Genomic DNA, 21,916 nt, shown 5'->3' with positions numbered 1-21,916 from the left:
GCATTCCCATACATGCGACCAAAAATATGGATACGGTATGTGGGTAACACCTTTGTCATAATAAAAAAGGGAACAACATGAAACAATCAGCAGCATCTTCAAAAGAATAAAATTCACTAGCGAAGAAGGAAACAGCAACACCCAACCCTTCCTGGATATTCTCACCAGCATAGGAAACGGTAGCAAATTAAAAATACAGTTCTATCAAAAAACCACCCACGCTATCCAAGCACTCCACTGTCAAAGTAACAATCAAGAAGAGTTATGTAAGAACATTATTCAGATGAGCACAAACACACTACAGCAATCCAGAACACCAGAAAAAGGAAACAGACCAACATCTTCCACAAAATGGATATCCAGGCACCTCTATCAAAAAGTGCCTAACCACTCAACCCACTACAGCACAACCATCTCAAGCTATGAAAAAGGATAACACTGACATGCATCAAAAACATCTCAGAAATAAGCACAGACTATTACAACTATAAAGTATCGCCATAGCATACAATCCAACTAAAGCAGAGGTCCCCAACCTTTTGGGCACCAGGGACTGGTTCCATGAAGAGGTTTTTCCGTGGACCAGAGGGGGTGTGGTCTTGTGTGCTGCCTGCATCCCGCTGATGAGGATTTGCTTATGTGTGTGGACCAATTGCTGGCATGCCGCAGCCCGGTACAGGTCCACGGACCAGGGGTTGGGGATTCCTGAACTAAAGCACTCCAAAACATCTTAAGTGAATCAAAAGACTCAGTGGTCCAAGGGGAAAAAATGAGTCATCTACATTGTACAACATAGTGTAACAGCCACTATGTTGGACAGACAAGCAGAAGACTAGCAGAACACATCCATGAATATCTACTAGCAGTCAGAAGACACCATGAAAGCTCCTTAATTTTGCAATACGTGGACAGACTCAATCATAGTTTCAACTGGGAAGTTCAGTATCCTAGACCAAGCTAACTCCATAAACTCTAGGGAATTCCTGGAAACTTGGCACTCAGACAAACCAGCCATGAATAGACACATAGAGATAAACCACATTTACAAACGATTCAAAACAGACAATAAAAAAAAAACAACTAAAGGAAACAAAAAGCCCAGAACACATCCTCTCCAGCCAGATAAGCAGGAATGAATGCCAAACAACTAGAAAACAATAATCCAGAACTACAAAGAAGACTATATCCCCACCAACACTGCCAGGGCAAGTGACTGGGTGTACTGTACACAGGAAGCAAATCCCACATTCAGTAGCGCTAATGATGTTGCCTAGTCAGGTAACAAAAAGTCTGCCAGCAAGCAACCAAGCATTGAGAGCAGCAAGGACTTCTCAATTCAAACCCGAACCTCGTATATTCTCTTCTATTAGAGAGCAGTCAGTTGGAGAGAGCACCAAGGGGGCTCCAGAAAGCCCCTTCTTGCTTCAGACAGAGGCAAAGTGCAGGGGTGTGTGTGTGTGGTGGGGAGGAAACGTGTGGCACCAACAGAAAGGGTGCTTCTGTGTTATATTCACACGTATATGCTCTTCTAGCGCGCTCTGCATTCTCCGACACTGCAGAGAGCCACAGACCAACACTATCCTGCAGAGCATATTTCTATGTCAACAGAACTACTCCTCCTGACAAGCCCACGCAATGCCATATATTAAAAGGCGTAAAAGAGCATGTGGGAGCGCTTCAGGATAACTCGCTGCCAGCCACTTTGCTGCCCTGGCCTCTGCCAGGCTGAGCGGTTGATTTACCTGGGCCAGGGGTAGGCAACCTCGGCTCTTGTATGACTCATGGACTTCAACTCCCAGAATTCCTGAGTCAGCTATGCTGACTCAGGAATTCTGGGAGTTGAAGTCCATGAGTCATAAAAGAGCCGAGGTTGCCTACCCCTGACCTGGGCCATACCAAGAGGGCTCCGCGCTTCTCAGAGGGGCTGGGAAGGCAAAGCGCGGGTAGGGCGATCTTGCGGCTGCGCCTGGGAGCTGCCTCCGGTTTCTGAAAGAAAAAACAAATCGCGGCGTTGGAACTCAGGTGCGTTCTTCACTACAAATCCCAGCCACCTCCGCGGCGGGCGGTTTTTGTACCGCGCTTTACCTCGTGCGCGCTCGGCCAGCTGGAAAGGAGGGCGCCAGAGAGAGAGATTCCTAGCCAGCCGAGGAAGCGGCGGCAGGTGGCTGCAGCCTCCCGGGGAGCGGTCGCCAGCTCTTTCCGCGGCTCCCACGCCCTTCGTCCGCCCTTTCCACTTCACCCACCTGGCCGCAGCGGGCATGGCTGAATTCCTGAATCAAGCCGCCGTGCTGGGCTTCCTTCGGCAGCAGGGCGGCCAGGTGCGCAATTCGCTGCTGCTCGCCCACTTCAAGCCGCTGTTGGACGTGCCCGAGGCGACGCCGGAGGTCCGGGCTGCTCTCCGCCAGCGCTTCGTCCACTTGGTCAACAGCGTGGCTGTCGTGCAGGTCTCGGAGGGGATCAAGTTGGTCGTGCTAAGAAAAAGGCACCAGTTGGCCCTGGATGACTCCGATGCGGAACCGAGACCGATCGCCTTCGGGGATCTGTCTGAGGAGGAAACCGAAGGCGCCGATTCTGGAGCGCCCGCTTGCCCTGCCGGCTTCGTGGCGCCTCTGAACTCGCCTGGAAAGGAGGACCCTGAAGCCCATCGGACTATCCCGGTGTTCCAGCTGAAGAACCTCTTTCAAAGGGGAGGCTCGGAAATCCTCAAAGTTCCCAGTGGCAAAGACCATTTGGCCCCCAAGGGGGCCTCCCCAAAGCCCTGCATGCTGCCGGTCCGCTCTGTGCCCCCTTCCTCCACCACCGCTAAGAGATCTGAGGTGCTGAGCCCTGAGCGAGACCGGATCCCCGTGGAAGATGGTCTCCAAGTGGATCTCTCTGCCATCCGCCTGTCTCCCTCCCCTCGTGGTAAGAGGCGGCAGCTAAACGAAATGGGGGCCAAATCCCCTTCCCTGAGAAGGGGGTCGAAACCGCTAAAGGTGGGTGAGGAAGCTGACAGCACAGCCAACGTGCCCTTGGAACCTGTTGAGCACCAGTGGGTGGTGAAAGCCACAGCCGGCCAGTGGTCCCACCAACTTCACGGCTTGTTGCTCATTGACTTGAATCTGGTGAGCAAAAGGGATTTCATGAGCGGCTTCACGGTTCTCCACTGGGCAGCTAAAAGTGGAAATTCCAGAACCCTGAGCAAAGTCCTAGAAATGGCCGAGAGAGGAGGTATTCACGTTGATGTCAATGCTAAGTCCTACGGGGGTTATACTCCGCTTCATATTGCTGCTATCCACGGGCAGGAAGAAGTTATTGCCCAGCTGGTCAAAGTTTACAATGCCAAAGTCAACTTAAGAGACTATAGTGGGAAAAAACCATTCCAGTATTTAAAAGAAGGCTCTTCTTTTGCAGTCAGATATCTCTTAAATGACCCTGGTCTTCACACCGCCACTGAGCAGAAGAACCCTTCCAACAAGAAGAACATAAAAGTGGCTGCGTCTATCTTAAGTTCCACCAGCACTGTCCTGGGGCTTTTATCTGATGATGTTGCCTTCTTTGAACTGACAAAAGGCTTAAAGAAACCGGCCCCCATCAATAAATTTCTTAACATAGCCACAGCCCCTAGGAGGAAGTTGAAGTCACGAAGAGCTTTTTCTTCGTCCTCTTCCTCCTTGCCTCAGGCCCTGGAGGAAGAACAGAGTGAAACGGCTTCAAAACACAGACCGATTTCAGAATTGTTTTTTGGTCATTTATCTCACTGAAATTGAGTAATATCAACATTTAATTAAACTCGGGTAGATCTCGCATTCACACACACAAAAACATTTTTGGCTTTGTAGGTTTGAGTGTGTTTCACTTCAAGTCTAACCTGAGGAGGAAAAAGAAAAGATTAATCATAGGATTATGTTTTAACTTGATAGTTGCTGCTTTGATAAGACAGTTCTTTCCCAACACATCTTCATTTATTAAATGTGAATTGTTGAAGTTTCACCTGAATTTTATCTATTGAGGGGTTGTTGTTTTTCAATAAAAGGTAAGATTTAGGTACAAATTTCCACAAAAATCACTATAAGTAAGGCAACAGTCCTGCAATACCTGAGAGAAAATCCTGCTGAAATCAGTGGACAGACTTCTGAGTAAGCACTGATAGAATTAAGAATTGACATTATATATAAGATCCTTTACTTTGAAACAAAAACGTATTTTATTCATGCGTGCTGTTCTCAAAAGTATCTTAAATGTCCTGTTGTGGGAACAGAAATATTTTTAGCATTTCTTGACATCCTATCCTGTTCCATTAAAGTGGATTTAGCAAATTCATTTGTAGCAGCTCCCCTCTCCTAATGACATGCCATTGATTAGGTTTGGGAGTGTTTTTTTATACAATAATTGAACAAGGTCCCATTTTATACCAATCTAATTTTCAGCCGATCTGATTTTTGTAGTTGAAAAGAAAGCAAAATATAGTAAAACTATATTTTAGTTTACAATCTAAAACTTCAGACTACTACTTTTCCATTAACTTTTTAAAAATAAATTGGAAAAAGGAACACACATGGCTTTTAGTAGCCAACTGAAGGTTAATTTATTTTTTTAGAATTAAAAGCCTCTATTATATATTTACAATGTGTAGAATATGTAGTGAAAATATAAATCTAGCTCATGCCAACTTTAAAACAAAAGAGAAGTTTAATACCTCTACCTCACTATAATACAGTATTTATATGATTAGTTAAGACTTTTTATTTAGAAAAAGCATACAATCCTAATTGCACAATTATTACCTTCAGTTGACAATACATTGACAACTGTAATACTCTGTCCTAAAAACATTTGAACATATAATAAGAAAAATTCTATTTAGGCTATTTATTTTTACACACGAAGGAAACAAAATGTAACAGATTAAGGAGTTATTTTTATATTGTTAATTGTATAAACATTTGAAGTAATCTGTTTACAATTTCAGCCTTAAAATTCATACAGTATAGGAACTTAAATTTATTGTGAAATTTTCAACATCAAGTCCTTTTAGATTTCAAAATGCTTTTCATAAATTGTTATGAAAGCCTTATTTAAATAAGATGGCTATGGTCTCACTTTACAGTTGGATATATAGTTGTTTTGTGTATATTGATTTAATACAATTAATTACTATGTGGAATTAAATAAGGACTCTGAAATTGATGTGAGTTTACAGGGAAGAACATCCGAAGTTACAGAATTGAAGTCCACAATTTTTGTGCCTTTCTAGTGCTATTTGTACAATGTATAAGTGCTGTTGTCATGATGGAATATATGTTTATGTTATGCTTCTAAGCCAAAGCCAATTTAAATCTGAAAACATTTGCATGAATTGAAAACATGGTACAAATGGTGCAGTCTGCAGATAAGAAAGCCATCCATTGTAACTGTAGCTAATAATTCAGCTACAAACAGAAATATAATAATTATTCCTGTTGGTACTATCGTTTTATGTAGGAAAATAATTCCTTTGCTGAATATCTGATTTGACTTTCAAAATGCATTCACAGAAGTATGATATATATTTTATGGAAGACATTTAAATACTTTGGAAAATAAAATATAAGTAAAAACAAAAGCATAATTCTATAGGACCATGCTTAAAAGCCAAATGATTATTTAACTCCACACTTCTAATGCTGAATAGCATAACGTAAACTAATATATATTTGTAAATTTATAAAACTGACAGATTTAGCAAATACATCTTAAGTGGAATGAAAGCATGCCTGCAAAATCCATATAATTTTTTGGGGGGCAATTAAGCTGACTTTGTAATAATGCCGCTTGGGGTGTGTGTGAAAGCCCTAATAAGCAGGCATATACATAGAATGAAGGCTACTGCTAAGCTTGTAAGCCGCCCTGAGTCTTCGGAGAAGGGCGGGATATAAATGGAATTAAAATAAAATAAAATAAATAAATAATTTGGTTGGGAATATAGCAAGATCAATAGCTTTAAAGAAACAGCTCTTTTTCTAATGTAGTTTCATTTAGAGCTGTCTTGAGCTCTACAGATGGCCTTTTTAAAAATCCATTGTTCTGCTACAACAAAATTAGACAAACAAGCTAGCATATCTGTTTACAATAGTTTGGTTGTTTAATCCGCATTACTAGTTTCAATTTTCAGCTGTGGCATTTCACTGGACTACTATGAAACTCTTTTCAAGGTCAGTGGTTTTCGGAATGTTTTGTTGCCAACCTTGTATTAATAAAGGCAGTGCTTCTTATTTTTGGATAGGTGTATTTATGCACGCATGGGATAATACATCAAACTCTACAAAATATGGCACTAAATGTGCTTTCGTATGGAGGGGAGATATGAAATATTTACTGTTCATATTCTTTGAAAATAATTTCCAGGGACCACAGTCTACAGAATTTGGATAAGCTACACTTAGTGGCTTATTATCACAGGTTTTAGGATCAGCCTGTTTCGTGAAGAAAATGAAATGGGGTTACCAGTTTAGTAGAATTAGGAATAGACAAGAGTAGCATCCTTCTCTTGGCCATTTAACTGTGCCACATTTTGCCCTAATTATATTTCTTTCAGCAGTATTTATTTCTGATACTAAATCTTCAGAACATTTGAAAAGCTACAGGTGATTGAACAGTTCTTGGCTTTTAAAAAAAAAGCCCCTCGTACTTCTAGAAGGGGAGGAACACAATGCAGGGATAATAGAGGTAGAAAAGCCTTTTCTGTTCTCACTGGGGGGGGAATGGGAGGAAGAATCAGATTTGTTTAAATAAAACCCTGTAAACGTGAAAATAAAATGAGGTGACCTTTTTCAACATACGTATACAGAGGCAATCCAAAAAATATTGGTCCCCCTCCACTTTGGTCTATGTTTGTATGTAAAGTCATACGTCAAAGTATCTGTAGATTACGGACTATGGTGGGTGCCATTTACATCTATTAGTTTCAATGTATTCCGTGGTAAATTGGGATTCTTTGAGTCAGAGGGGAGGGGTACCAATGCTTTTCCAATACTCCTCTACGTGGGCACCAACAGTTGACAATAACTTGGCGATACATAATCAATCCAATACTTTTGACTGTGTTTGTATATGCAGGAGTGGTAGATGATTTTGAGCAATCTCTCTCAGCCCAGCCCATGTCACAGGGTTGTTGTGGGGAAAAAACAAGAAAGAAATGTCAGGTACCCCATCTTGAACTCCAAAAAAATATAGTGAATAGGTAACATTTAATAATTACGGCTCAGAGAGTAACAGGCAGCCTAGCTCTGAATCAGACCTATTAAAATCTAATGACTCAAATCAGAGCAAAAAAAAAAAAAAGGTGGAGATGTTTATGTCTCGCATGTCAATCCTTCACCTAGAAAGCTGTAAACACTTACAAGAAAGCAACCTTAAGACAGTTGGTCGCTTGCCACCCCTTGCAAATGGGGACGGAGAAGAAATTGATAAGAACCAAAGGACCTTCAAGATAAAGCTTGTGTGCAGATAATGCTTTCTTACTTCTTAAGGATGAATCTGAATGAAGGATTCAAACAGAACTTCTTGTTCCTTGTTCCCAGGGAACAATAGCTAAGAGATTACATTACAAGAGGGGGTGAAGAAAGAAAGATGTGGGAAACAATGGAAAGAAATGTCTACAGAAGCGAAGAAATCTTCCTCCCTTAAAAGTTTCAGAATGTAACATAAAATTCTCACAGGTCCCACTAAACTGATTTATTGAATGATTATATGCCATCAAATTATTTTTTACTCATGGCGACCACATAGATTTTCTCCATCACAATCTGTACCTAACCTGTATCTTTAGGTCTCCCAGGGGGTGCACTCATGGCTACTATAACCAAGTCCATTCATATTGCTGCTGGTTGTCTTCTTCTCTTTCCATCCACCTTTCCCAGCATCAGAGCCTTCTCCAGAGCACTGGATCTTTGCATAATGTGCCCAAAGTAGGATAATTTGGACCTGTTCATATGTGCCATGAAGGAGAACTCTGGGGTGATTTATTAGTTGTTTTCTTGGCTTCCATCAAGTAGCATAGATATTTGCTAGTGAAATAGCGTAGATAGACAGTCAGTTTTCATCTCATGAAACATTTTTGACCAGGAACTACAGAACAATTTTGTTTTGGGAAATTCTAGATGCTACTAATGCAGCACTCCACTGCATGATTGCTCGGCAGTATAATTCTGAAATAATTCTTCGATATTTTATTTCTAGTTGCTGTGACTAATGCTCTTTAGATTCAGTACTACTTGCTTTTAAAGACGCATAGAAGTAATTATAGATGTGTGTGTACTTAGAAGTGAGCTCTCTTGGGGTCAGTGACATACGTATAATATGCAGCCTGAAAATCTTCAACACATTTTTTGGGGAAAATGATGGCAGTTAGCCATTTCTTTCCGCTTTTCCTGGCATTGTTGCAAAGATGGTTTGTCTGAAATCAGGCCACTTTCTGAACCTTCTTGAATACAGAAATTAAACTATCTAAGACCATTGACCTAGATTCAGCTTGGATCCTCCAAATCCTGGGACAGAAACATCATTACTATATGCTTATTCTGTGAAAAAAAACCATTATTTCATAGAGAACTTTATGTTTCCCTGTGGTTTCGTGTATTTAAGTTGCCTGACCTATGTCCCCTTTTGTTGCTTTATTTGCATGTGAATCAAAGTAGGCAATTTGCTAGCAGTGGGTATTTTGGACTGATAGTACTAACAACAAAGCATGTTATTGAAGATATTCATGACACACCCTTGGTATTTGCAATCTGTTTAGATACAAACAGTATAATAAAAGCTTCAGGGCAGGTACCAACACCAACTTGTTTTTCAGGAGAGAGGAACTCTCTGTCTCTTAATCTTTGCTTTAGCTGAGATAGGTGGAATGATATGGGAAGTCAGCCTCCCTCCCAAAGAAGGAAATATTTTTGGAAATATTTAAAAGGCAGAATATATTTCCCTAAAGGATTTTAAAAGCAGAAACCAACCCCGCCCCCAAGTCTCTCTGTCCCAAACAGAAACCAAGTCTGCAGAACTGCAGATGTGACAATCTTGTCAGAATGACTGGAGTCAGGAAACTGGGATTAGGAAGAAAGATCCGTAGAATCAACAATCCCTCACCTCAAAAATCTAAGAGTCATCAGCCACAGCCCCTGGGAAGCAGGATTGACCTTTGGACATAATAGGATTAACCCACCACCATCAGAATACCAGAAAGGCACACTCAGACTCAGGTCAAAGTTCATGCCACAGGAGCAACTCCAAACAAAAGGCTCAAGAAGGTATAAAACCCCACTCCCTATATGTGCTCGCTCTCTTTTCTTCCAGAGCCATCTTTCTGTCTGGCTTTCCTCTTCAATAAACTGCAACCTTCTTTCTAAAGTAGTCGTCATGTTGTTTATTCCCGGCTTGGACTGAACCATGATGAAGACTTTTCCTTAAACAACAAAGACTTTCCTCAGGAGCAAAACAATGAAATTTGAAGGAAATAATAAGATCCAAATCTCCAAGCAGGTCTGGGGAAGATTCACCTCTGAGATATTTCAAATAGAAAGTCTTGACAAAATTGCACTTGATAAATCCCTGGTATGTCACCTTTGCTTAATTTTTTTTAAAAAAACAACAAACCAACAAACCCAGGGATTTGTAGACTTTGGGCTCTTGGTTTTTCATTCTCATCCTCATCATTCTAGCTATTGTCCATCTACTGCAGGATGAAGGCCTTTTCTGCATGTTTCCAGCCAATGTGGTCTTGAGTTTTCCTTTGCCAGTTGGACCTGCAATACTTGCTGATGTCACCACTCCATCTTGTTTTAGGTTTCCACTCCATCTTGTTTTAGGTTTCTTTCGTGGACACTTTTTATCATGGGATCCATTCTGTGACAGCCTTGATCCACCTGCCATCAGTTCTTCTTGCTATATGACCAGCCCATTTCCATTTCCATTCTTTTACTCTCTTGATGGCATTGTATATTTCCGTTTGTTCTCTAATCTACGGTATGCACAGGTCTTTCTATCTTTTCTTGTAATGCTGAGCATGTAAATTTCCATGTATGTATCTTTCCATCTTGATTCTTATTACAATGAATGTCTATTTCAATAGCTCATGGGTGTAAAATATGAAATTAAAATTAAATTAAATCAGTGTAATAATTGTTAATAATTACAATGGACAAATGTAATATATATTGCTATTTGGGAAATTAAACAAATAACACTAAAATTATGCTACAAATTTGTTGCCTTATTTCCCCCCCCCACCTTATGTAAAAGTATGTAGGATAAAGGTACTTCCTACTGTGGAAACTGTGCATGCTTCGGAAATGATTCAGAAGAAGCTGCTTAGCAGAGATAAGTAGTCATTTTTGCAGCCTAATCAAAAAAGGGTCTTTGTTTTAAAGGCTGCTTCAGTGAAATCTTCCCTTAAAGTAACTACATTTTTAAAGTAACTATATTTTTAAGGCTCATGAAGAAGCTTGAAAAAGGAAATTTCTTTCATTAATAGCAGAGGTGTTCAGTGTTCACATGAGATCTGTAGCATTTTTCCCAAATCGTATTTGTGGTGTGCCCAGACCCACTGGAAACCAATTTTTCCTAATACAAATCTCTCAGACAACATATGTAAATTATTACTTCAGCAATTAGTCTGCCTCTCCCCTCAACCAGCTTGAGCCTCTCAAACAAGCAACTGCCTTTGGGTTGTTGAATTAATCACTATTTCTATCCCCACGTATAATTCACATGCACATAGGTGTCAAAATTGCAATATTTTATATAAGAAAAGCTCTCTCATTGGATAATTAATGTTTAACTCCAAGTTATCAGTGGAAATAAAGGCATAAGAGAAATAATAACTACCTGTACCCAGTTTATTTGCAGATCCTGTGAAATGGAAGTAGATATAATGTGACTCCATATTGTTTTTTTCAAAATGTAATAGCTGAGATAGTAGCGTGTGAATGAGCAAACATTTGCAGGTCTTTGTGAACAGAATCTGGATGATGGGATTTAAAAGGTCTTGCTTGCTTAATCTAATGCTGATTTAGCCCCCAAATCTCTGTTTTAACTGAAAGGGAGGGAATATAAATTTAGCAATTCACAATTATTGCCTTAATTATGATTCATGGGTGCAAAGTTCACGCTTGCATGCAATGTGATCATTCCAAATATAATAAGGGGTGAGGTTGGGGAAAGATAACTGCATTTTTTTCCATAGATGGACTTTGATATCTTGGATGTATTCAGCAGTTTTTCAAAAGTCTTACATAGGTAAGCCTATATTAGCAGTAATAGCAGCAGCAATAACCATCTTCACCTTTTCAGCACAGTAGCTAACGTGAGTTGATCAATTTTAGAATCCAATAGCTGAAGAGTTATATGTTCCCTACCGCTAAAATAACCTATACTCATGTATGTTTCCTTCATGCTTCTAAATGAGATGCTGGGCTAAACAGGCCTTTAGCTATATTCTTCTATCCTGTGGTTGAGTCAACATTTTTGCTTTTCTGTTGTCTTTTCTTCCGTGCAAGTCCAAAGAGTGTCAATATGGGCTAGTTCTGAACAAGAAACCAGGAGATTGTAAGTTCTTAGGCATGAAAGCCAGCTGGATGACTTTGAGCCAGACTTTCTCTCTCAGCCTAACCCATCTCATTAAAAAACTAGAAGGGGAGAGCAAGATATAAATCTAATAATAAATGCTGCATAGAACTGAAATAGAGGGCACGATGGCTTAGCGGTTAAAGATGCTGACTTTGTCGGCTGGAAATCTGACAGTCCAGGTGTGAGACCCGAGCACCACGTGACAGGGTGAGCTCCCATCCTTGCCCCAGCTGCTGTCCACCTTGCAGTTCTAAAGCATGCAAATGTGAGTAGATAAATAGGTACCACTTTGGTGTGAAAGTAACAGCATTCCGTGCATCTCGGCGTATAGTCATGCCAACCATGTTTTTGGAAAATGCTGGCTCTCTCAACCAAGAAACGGAGATGAGCACTGCCTCCTGGAATCAGACATTACTGGACAGGAGAAACCTTTACTTTTAGCTATAGAATTGAAATGTGAGTACAGTTCACCTCTGTCACTGCACGTTTTTTTTTGTTCGTCAGAAAGTTCATTTCTAACTGTACATTTTCCCCTGCTCTCTGCACCTGTTGTGATAACTTATCTGGTAACCATAGTGAATCCCATATGACTAGCTATGTTATGGTTTCAGTCTGTTTAGTGCGCATGTCTAGAGAAAGTTCTGAGTTGTTATCTGTATTGTTTTTTTCACTTTGCTGTTACTGTGCATTCTCTGAAGCACGGTCCGTCGCCCTCTACAAAGGTGATTTTTACCTTGACATTTTGGTAGCAGAGAATGGTTTGATTTATGTTTTTGGAGATGCATGTTTCTGCGGCTGTTATCAGTTAGTTAGTGCTAGTGAGGCAGTGGTGATTAACTGCTGAAACATGTCAGGAAGGAAGCCACGGCTGAAACGGGAGGCCAGGAGCTTTTCTGTTGGGCATCTCCCTTCGACCTTAAGAACTCCGATAGCTTCGGCCACATGCCTTGGAGAAGACGCACCTGCTCCTGTCTACGATGCAAGGTCAGTCACTCCTTTTTCTACTTTTCCAAGCTCCCTGGCAGCTGCTTTTGGAAATGTTCACACTCCAGGGGCTCAAGATGAATTTCAAAGGCTTGGAGCGAAACCTAAAGTTCAGCCAAAGAAAATTTCTTCTGCTCCTTCAAGCCCCAAGCAAACTATGCGAGATAGGGCTATGCAAGGCTACTGTGAACAAATTGGGGTTTTTGAAAGGCGTTTGCAGCAGGCAAAGGAATATGTGTCAATGGTTCAGCAATATGAGAGGTATTATGAGCATGAACCGGCCATATTGCCACACCCACAAGGAGAAGCCATATTGCCTCCTTCTTCCCCAAAGCCAAAGTCACGCCCATCATTGAGTGTCATGCAAGACGAATGGGAACCGGAGGCTCCTATGTCACATGATTATGGGCTGTCCCAAAGGCCATACAGAGCCACAGTGATGCCTGAAGCAAATGTTATAGCACCATCTACTGGTGAAGCTGCATTAAGACATGAATTGGAGCTCTCACTCTCGCAATTGTCTATGGAGGAGTCTTTGCTCAGAGATACAAGATTTCTGCCGTTATCTGAGGCTCCAGCCCCTGATGGTGCTAGGATTCCTGTTACTGTTGCTTCTCCTGTTAATATTGCTTCTATGCAAGCCCCTCTACCTGGCAGAACACAGCCATATTTAACCCACATGCAATTGCCACCGGGTTCTTATATGCGAAGGCCAGTGTCATCTGCAGATTATGCTAATGCACCAGCCCCAGCGCCAGCGCCTCCTGCTGGCCAGGGTGGAATAGCAGCTCAAAGACAGTCACAGCCAGCACCAATACTACCGGCAGCTTCAATGCAACTGCCGCATGTCCAGGCACGGACGTCACTGGTGCCCCCTGCAGGTTATGGTCGGATTGCACAACCTGCACAGCCAGTACCTCAATTGTATATTCCTCATCAAACACCTTCCATTGTACCACTGACTGGTGACTCAAAATTAAAGAAGTCAGGACAGAATTACAGGGCATGGGTCAGTGAGGTTGGACTTTTGTTACGCAGAGAAGGTACTCACATGATGGTGTTTAATCCTCCTGCCCAGCCATGGACTCCTGACATATGGGACTTGGATAATAGAGCATGCACAACATTATTGATGTCAATGGACACTGAATTGCAGCTCACGTTTTCACAAGATGCAACTGCCCAACAAATTTGGACTCAGTTAGAGGCATGTTATCGGCCTACATCAATTGAGTCTACATGTTTACTTTTGTCTGAGTTCCATGGTTCCAGATTAAAACCTGGTGAACATATTGGAGCACATTTGACTAAAATGAAAGGTATTAGAAAAGAACTGGGTGAAAAAGGCTATCCTATTGATGATTTTCAAATGATTAGCATTATCATCAATTCTTTGAATCATGAGTGGAAAGATGCTATTTCCAAGATTAATCAAGTGCCTATTGCTCAACGCACAGTGGATCATGTATGCAGAATTTTAGCCGAAGAAGAGGCACTTATGCAAGCTACGCCACATTTAAGGGAACCACCTGCATCAAGAGCTTCAGCGAGGCGTGCCTTCCGTGGAAGGACCTACGTTCCAAGAATGCCAAGATGCTACATCTGCAATCGTGTGGGACATGCCACCCGGGATTGTCCCCAACGAGTTCCAGCGCCCGTCACATACCAGCCCAGAGGAACAGATTCCAGAGGAGGCAGAGGTAGAGGCGGACGACAAGGTCGTGGTCGTGGTTCCAGGCGTGATTCACAAGCTCCACTTGTCACATTGGTTGTGACCAACGATCCACAGCCTCAACCAGAGTATGACAGACGACTTCTTTGGACTTTGGACAGTGGAGCAGCATTACATGTTACCTACAGAAAAGAGCTTTACACTGAGATGCACGAGCCTGAACCTGAACTTCGTGAACTTTACTCTTTTTCCAATCATCCTGTTCAGGTCATGGGAAAAGGAACTGTCTACATTGAGGAGCTTGATGCTCTCATTCCAAATGTTTACTACGTTCCGTCTGCCAGTAGTAATTTGCTTAGTCAGAGTCATTTGTCTAGGTTTTCTCATTTTCAGGTCCACCATCTTGAAAAAGCAAGTTATATAGTCAAAGACGGAGATATTGTTGCTGAAACCATGTTGATTGGTGGTGTTTATTACTTAAGACCAAAGCCTAAGCAGCAAGAGCAGGCAAGTATACACGTTCCAAAGAGCACAGGCCCAGAGAGAGACGTCCCAGAGAGAGATCCTGTTGCTACTCCAAAGGTTCCTAATAATGATAAAAATACAAAAAAGACACAGGTTGCTCACAGCAAGCCTGGGGTTCCTAACAAAAATGCTAATGTTGAGAATTCACTAACAGGTAAACCTTTGCATTCCAGGTGTATCCATAAGTGGCACAGAAGATTGGGTCATGCCAGTTTCCGTGTTCTGAAGAAGATGCCAGAGTTCGCAAGAGGTTTGGATCTAAAGGGGTGTAAGGTGTTCTTGGACTGTGCTGTCTGCAAGAAAGCCAAATCCAAAGCAGCAGCAATTCCAAAACGCGCTACACGCCTGTCAACACGCATTTTTTATTTGGTACACACTGACATAGTTGGTCCTTTTGAACCCACACTTGGTGGTAAAAGATATTTCTTGACAATCGTTGATAATTATTCTAGATATGGATATGTATATCCTATGAAAGAAAAATCAGAGACTTTTCAGATCTTTAAAGACTTTGCTAGTCTTGTCTATACCCAATTCGAGGTCAACATTGCCAGAATCCAGAGTGATCGCGGTGCTGAATTCATGTCTCAGCGTTTCCAGGACTGGATGCGTGAGAATGGGATAGTACATCAGACATCCGCTCCTTATACTCCAGCTGAAAATGGGGTGGCAGAACGCAGAAATGGAGTTCTGCAAACCATGATGCGTTGCCTCCTTGAAGATGCTAACCTCAGTCTTCCATACTGGGGTGAAGCTATCAAATATGCTAACCATATCATCAACCGTACTTGGAGTAGTGTGATAAATCAGACCCCTTATTTCATGTTGTATGGACACAAGCCTGATCTCTCACATCTCCATATTTTTGGTTCCTATGCTATGGTGAATATTCCTTTAGCCCAAAGAAAGAAAGGGGGTCCTGCAGCAAAAAGGATGAGATTTATGGGCATTGATGATAATTCAAAATGGAGCAAATACATTGACTCTCATCATGTTATTGTGGTTTCACAATCTGCTACTTTTGAGGAAGATGCTGACTGGTCCAGGATTCATTCTAACGATCCTGGAGTTTATTTTCCTAGAGATGATGTTGCTGACGCCACACAACCTGATGATCAAGATTCACAGGATAATGTTCCTTCCACGAGTTCTTCTCAACCTACTGTTCCGTCTTCGCAAGCCGCCGATGTTGCTGCTGGCGACAACGATGAAGACGAGGACGACATGGAAGAAGAATGGACGGTTGGCCCGAGACGTTCCAAGAGGACCACAAAGGGAATCCCTCCAAAACGGTATTCGTGGCAAGTAACAAAAACACCTGTACCTTTGATTTGTAATGTTACACTTCCACCTGAGAAGTTCACACAGATCAAACATCTTCCTGAATCAGAACAAGATAAATGGTTTGAGGCAATGCAGGCTGAAATGGACAGTCTAAAGAAACTTCAAGTGTTTACGCCTGCAAGCCCTCCAGCAAACAAGAAAGTTATTGGTACTCGATGGGTCTACAGGATCAAAAAGAAGCCGAATGGTGAGTCGTTGTACAAGGCCAGACTCGTAGCCCAGGGTTTCGCTCAACGTTATCCTGAGGACTATACAAATACATACTCACCCACAGTGCGGACTGAAAGTGTGAAAATTGCTTTAGCCACTGCAACTATCCTTGGCCTGGAAGTGTTCCAGTTCGACGTTGAAACGGCTTATCTACACGCTGATCTTGATGAAGAAATCTACGTGAAAGGTCCTCCAGGTTTCAGACAGCAAGAAGGGGATACCTGGTTTCTACACAAAAGTCTTTATGGTCTGAAACAGTCTGGTTTAATGTGGTACTTATGTCTTTCTGACAAACTAAATTCAATGGGCTTTATTAAGTCCGAAACAGATGAATGCGTGTTTACTAAAAGATCCGGTAATAGGTATGAGATAATTCTTGTTTATGTCGATGATATTGTTTATATTGGTCCAAATAAGCAGATGAGTGAGGTTTTTGCTAAAGCTTTACAAAGGTTCTTCACACTGAAGTGTTTAGGATGTATTAACACTTATTTAGGTGTTCAAATTGCCAAAACTCAGAAGGGGTTTAGTCTCACACAAGAAGAGAAGATTGAACAACTGTTACATCACTGTAACATGGAGGACGCTAAGCCTGTGAGTATACCCATGCAAACTGACTTTCACATTTTGGCACATGAACCAAGTCCTGAGTTCGAAGATCAAACACTATATCGCTCAGTCATTGGGTCGCTGCTGTATATTAGTAGTTGGACTAGACCCGACATTGCACTTAGTGTTAATCTTTTATCACGACACGTAGGCAAGGCAAAACAGTTTCATTGGACATGTGTTAAAAAGTTATTGGGGTATCTAAAACACACCAAAGACATGAAGTTGTTGTTGGAACCCACACATACTGACTATGCAGAGTTATGTTGTTTTGCAGATTCAGATTGGGCGAGTGATAAGAAGTCACGGAAAAGTACATCAGGTTACATGATGTTCTTAAATGGATGTCCTGTTTACTGGCATGTGCGTAAACAGAATCTTGTTTCTTGTTCCTCTACAGAAGCTGAGTATGCTTGTGTGTCTGATGCATGCAATTCTTTAACCTGGTTTGATGCTTTAATCACAGATATCTGGACACATCCGATTCGACCAATCACAGTGATGGAAGATAATGAATCTGTGGTTTATATTTCTGAAACACGTTTTACAGGTTCAAGGTCCAGACACATTGACATCCGATATCAAAACATAAGGCAACTGGTGAAACAAGGTTTTGTGTCATTACAGTATGTGCCTACACGTGATCAAATTGCTGACATGCTGAACAAACCACTTCCTACAGCCCAGCATGAGTATCTGCGTGAGAAGATGTGCCTTACTTGAGTCTTCACTTTGCTGACGAAAGAAGGGGAATGTCACTGCACGTTTTTTTTGTTCGTCAGAAAGTTCATTTCTAACTGTACATTTTCCCCTGCTCTCTGCACCTGTTGTGATAACTTATCTGGTAACCATAGTGAATCCCATATGACTAGCTATGTTATGGTTTCAGTCTGTTTAGTGCGCATGTCTAGAGAAAGTTCTGAGTTGTTATCTGTATTGTTTTTTTCACTTTGCTGTTACTGTCTGTTACGTTAGGATGTAGCCCAGCTAGCTCTGTATAATATATATTTAGTTTTTATATTTTTGTAAGTAAAAGGTATTTAGTAAGATTATGCGTCGTGTTTTTCTTGCCTTCCTGCATGCACATCATGCATTCTCTGAAGCACGGTCCGTCGCCCTCTACAAAGGTGATTTTTACCTTGACAACCTCAAGTAGTCTTTGACTTGCAGCCAATTGTTTAATGACCATTTGAAGTTACCGCAGTGCTGAGAAAATGTGACTTATGACCAATCCCCACACTTGCAATCTTCAGAACATCCCTGCAATCCCCTGAGCAAAATTTGGGTGCTTGGTAACCTGCATGTATTCACAATGGTTCCAGTGTCCCGGGGCAATGTGATCAGCATTTATGATCTTCCCAGAGGACTTCCAACAGTCAGAGTCATTCGGGGAGCAGGATTCACTTAACAATCATGTGATTCACTTATTGACGGCAGCAAAAATTAGATATGACTCACTTAGCAACTGCATTGCTTAGCAATGGTCCCAGTTGTAGTCATTAAGTTGCACGCTACCTCTGTTCATTATTGCAGCTTTTTTGCCTCTGAGGTAAAGCAAAAGAAGTTGGCAGAGATTGGTACAACAAAGAACGGTTTCCAAAGAGCCTTCAGAAATCCGGTCCATCTTGAGCTGTGATTTGTACACACTTACAGGAGCTGTCAGCTCCAGAATGAATTATGCGACAAGAAAGGAAGAAGTAAAGAAGAAGGCAGCTATTTGCCAAAATTAGGGAGATGAAGAAAGACTCTCTCTGTAATTGTATTTCTGTTAACTTGCATCTGGGTATCTGCTTGCTTCTTTGTGTGACTTCTACATGGTACAGAACTGTAGAAGATGCTTCCAGTTAGAAGTTATTCAATTTAAATTCTTGAAGGCCGTAACCTGGGTTCCTTCTCCCACTCTTAAATCTCTTATTAAGTTAGAATTGAGCTTCAACTCCTTTGGGCCTCTCTGAGCTTATGCCACCTTAGTTAATGGTGAAATCAAATTCTTTGGAGAACATCTTGGTTCACCTTACCTTACTGGATAGGTTTGAGTTTTCATAAGGGGGAAAAAGAATCAGTCTTCATTTGACTTATTGTAGCTTGTCCTTCCGGTCATTAGCACCTCTCAAGCCCAGACAAAACCATAACTAATTGCAAGGAGGGGATTTGGGACCCAGAACATTGAATAGATAGAACCAGAGTTTCCCACTTGCATTATAACTTAAAAATCATCCCCTCCTAGGTACATTTCCAAATACTTTTTAAATATTTTGCTTATTTGACATAGAAGATTTTTCACTTTGGCTTGAATTGTCTCAATATCTATTTAGACAACTGGCAGATGTACCATTTCTTGTTTATGCTCCGGCAAATAATCAGATCTGTTTCTCATGTACCAATAGGCACGCAGTAGTTCAGGGCTTTTCAACCTTTTCACCCATTGTACCACTTTTAGGATATGGCAACATCTGAGTACCACCAGTCGCCGAGCAAGGTGTCAAAAACTTGATGACCAAAAAAAAGGAAAAAAGTGATGAAGTACAGGTAGTCCTTGACTTACAACAGTTTGCTTAGTGACTGTTTGAAGTTACAGTGGCACTGAAAAAAGTGCCCCCCAAGCCACAGCCGAGGAAGACACCTGCCTGCCCGCCCAGCAGCGCTCTTCCTCCTGTCTGAGGTTTTCATTGTTGTGAGCATTTCTGTTGAGGATTGGCAGCGGGGGTGGGGTGGGGGATGTTTGGTTTTTATCCCCCCCATCTGCTGGGTGGTTGCAACAGGTTTTGGTCATTCCACATGACCCTGGGACACTGTGACCGTCATAAATATGAATCAGTTGCCAAGCATCTGAATGTAAATCACAAGACCCTGGAGATGCTGCAACATTCCAGCTGATCAGGATCAGTGCCGAGCTCCAGTTGGAGCCTGGCACTGATTCTGGCACTTCTGCTGAGCCCTGACAGCCCTTCAGCTCCAGCTGTCTCTCACTCAGGCTTGTGCAGTGCTGCCACTGGATCAGCTCATTCCCCTCCCCCATTATCACTTTTCTAGGATGGTTGCGTACCACCTGCCAGGTGCCAGTGGACCACATGTGGTACCCGTACCACTGGTTGAAAAGCCCTGCACTAGATACTAAATGGAGGACCAAACTCATAAAACCAATTGTTAGACATCAAGGAGGCCATTGTTTTCTTCCTATGAGTTCCAAGTTCAGCTATTTCCAAAATGATGGCCAAATTTTTAATGGTAGCCATGGATGGCTTGGAGAAATCATCCGGTGCCCCCTTCACGCTTGCTAGTTGTTTCAGGTTTGGCTGCACAATTTTATTGTCATTTTATATTTGATGTACTGTTATATTGTTATGTTTTTTAAAAATTGGCCTCAAATAATAATAAAACAGCAAGTGTATAAAGAGAAATAATAATAATAAAATGTCACTATAGAAATGCCAATAATAATAAAGCCTCACTGGAGAAAGTTTATTAGGGCTGTATAATAGGAAAAATATTTACATGTGGGTTTATAAACATTTTCATGAAAACTTTTTGCAGCACAAAAAGGTCAGAATATTATCAATCTTGCTCTGTTTGCCTGGACAGGAAAAACTTTGGGCTGTCCTGCTCCCTTGTCGGTGGTGTCACTCCTGTTCTCTTCGGAACTCTGAGTTGGGTTTGAAAAGGGATCAGAATCCAGAGATTACCGTAGTTTCCGGCATATAAGATGACTTTTTAACCCATGAAAATCTTCTCAAAAGTCAGGGGTCGTCTTAGCCGGGTGCTGAAACTTTAGGGACAGGGCTGGCTGGAAAACCTGGAGTGGATCTTCCATTTAGTCTGCACAGGGAAAGCGGGACCAATTGGAGTAGAAGCTGCAGTCTGATTTTTTACAGGCTGGGGTCTGGGCGTCTTTCCTTCTAAAGTTGAAGAGCAGCTGTAGGCAGGAGGGGAATGCAAGAGCAACTTGAAAGGCAGGTGGGGAATGCTGCAGCCAGAGCAGCTGCTTAGCTCTAAGGACACATTTGACTCCGGAACTGGGCAGGCTGGCTGGAAAACCTGGAGCGGGTCTCCCATTTGGTCTTTTTTTTTTAATCCCATTTATATCTCGCCCTTCTCTGAAGACTCAGGGCGGCTTTACAATTTAAAGCACAAATCAATGTGCTTAGCAATAGCCTTCATTCTATGTATATGCCTGCTTATTAGAGCTTTCACCCCCCCCATGCAGCATTATTACAAAGTCAGCTTATTGCTCCCAACAATCTGAGTCCTCATTTTACCTACCTCGGAAGGATGGAAGGCTGACTCAACCTTGAGCCTGGTGGGATGGAACCTGCACTAATTGCAGGCAGCTGGTGTTACTTAAGGCTCTGCACAGGGAAAGCTTTAGAGTGAATTAGGAAAAGTGAAAAAGTGAATTAGGAAAATAAGGAATGGTTGCTGGAATTGGGTATGTGTAGTTTAACGAAGAGAAGGGTGAGGGGTGACATGATAGCAGTGATCCAATATCTCAGGGGCTGCCACAAAGCAGAGGGAGCCAAGCTATTCTCCAAAGCACCTGAAAGCAGGACAAGAAGCAATGGATGAAAACTAGTCAAGGAGAGAAGCAACCTAGAACTAAGGAGAAATTTCCTGACAGTTAGAACAATTAACCAGTGGAAGAACCTGCCTCCAGAAGTGGTGAATGCTCCAACACTGGAGGTTTTTAAGAAGAGACTGGACAGCCATTTGTCTGAAATGGTATAGGGTCTCCTGCCTTAGCAGGGGGTTGGACTAGATGACCTCCAAGGTCCCTTCCAACTTATTATTATTATTATTATTATTATTATTATTATTATTATTATTATTATTATTATTATTATTATTAAGTTTAATCCACTTGCACTGTTTTATGTTTACATGTTTGATGACAAACAGCCTCATGTTTACAGTATAAGTGACAGTTTTCCTACTAAGTACCTGCATGTCATAAGCATTTGAATTAAAATTACCATATTAAAAGCAAATCTGATGTTT

General features: G+C 41.7%; 1 protein-coding gene across 1 annotated transcript; it reads left to right on the top strand.

Moving 5' to 3' along the window:
• Positions 1-2,161: 2,161 nt before the first annotated feature.
• On the top strand, positions 2,162-3,773 carry SOWAHA (sosondowah ankyrin repeat domain family member A). The gene has a single exon (XM_081315520.1). It carries the CDS (start codon positions 2,259-2,261, stop codon positions 3,741-3,743), a length of 1,485 nt encoding a protein of 494 aa, XP_081171646.1. The 5' UTR covers positions 2,162-2,258; the 3' UTR covers positions 3,744-3,773.
• The last annotated feature ends 18,143 nt before the right edge of the window (positions 3,774-21,916 follow it).

The sequence above is a fragment of the Vipera berus genome (assembly GCF_964194415.1).
Source record: "Vipera berus genome assembly, chromosome: 2".
NCBI classification, from domain to species: domain Eukaryota; kingdom Metazoa; phylum Chordata; class Lepidosauria; order Squamata; family Viperidae; genus Vipera; species Vipera berus.
Note: the sequence above shows the minus strand (reverse complement) of the source record. Positions and strands in the feature narration are given on the sequence as shown.

What these genes read in the sequence shown, in the direction of transcription:
- SOWAHA (XM_081315520.1), top strand. Translation starts at nt 2,259, where the DNA reads ATGGCTGAATTCCTGAATCAAGCCGCCGTGCTGGGCTTCCTTCGGCAG.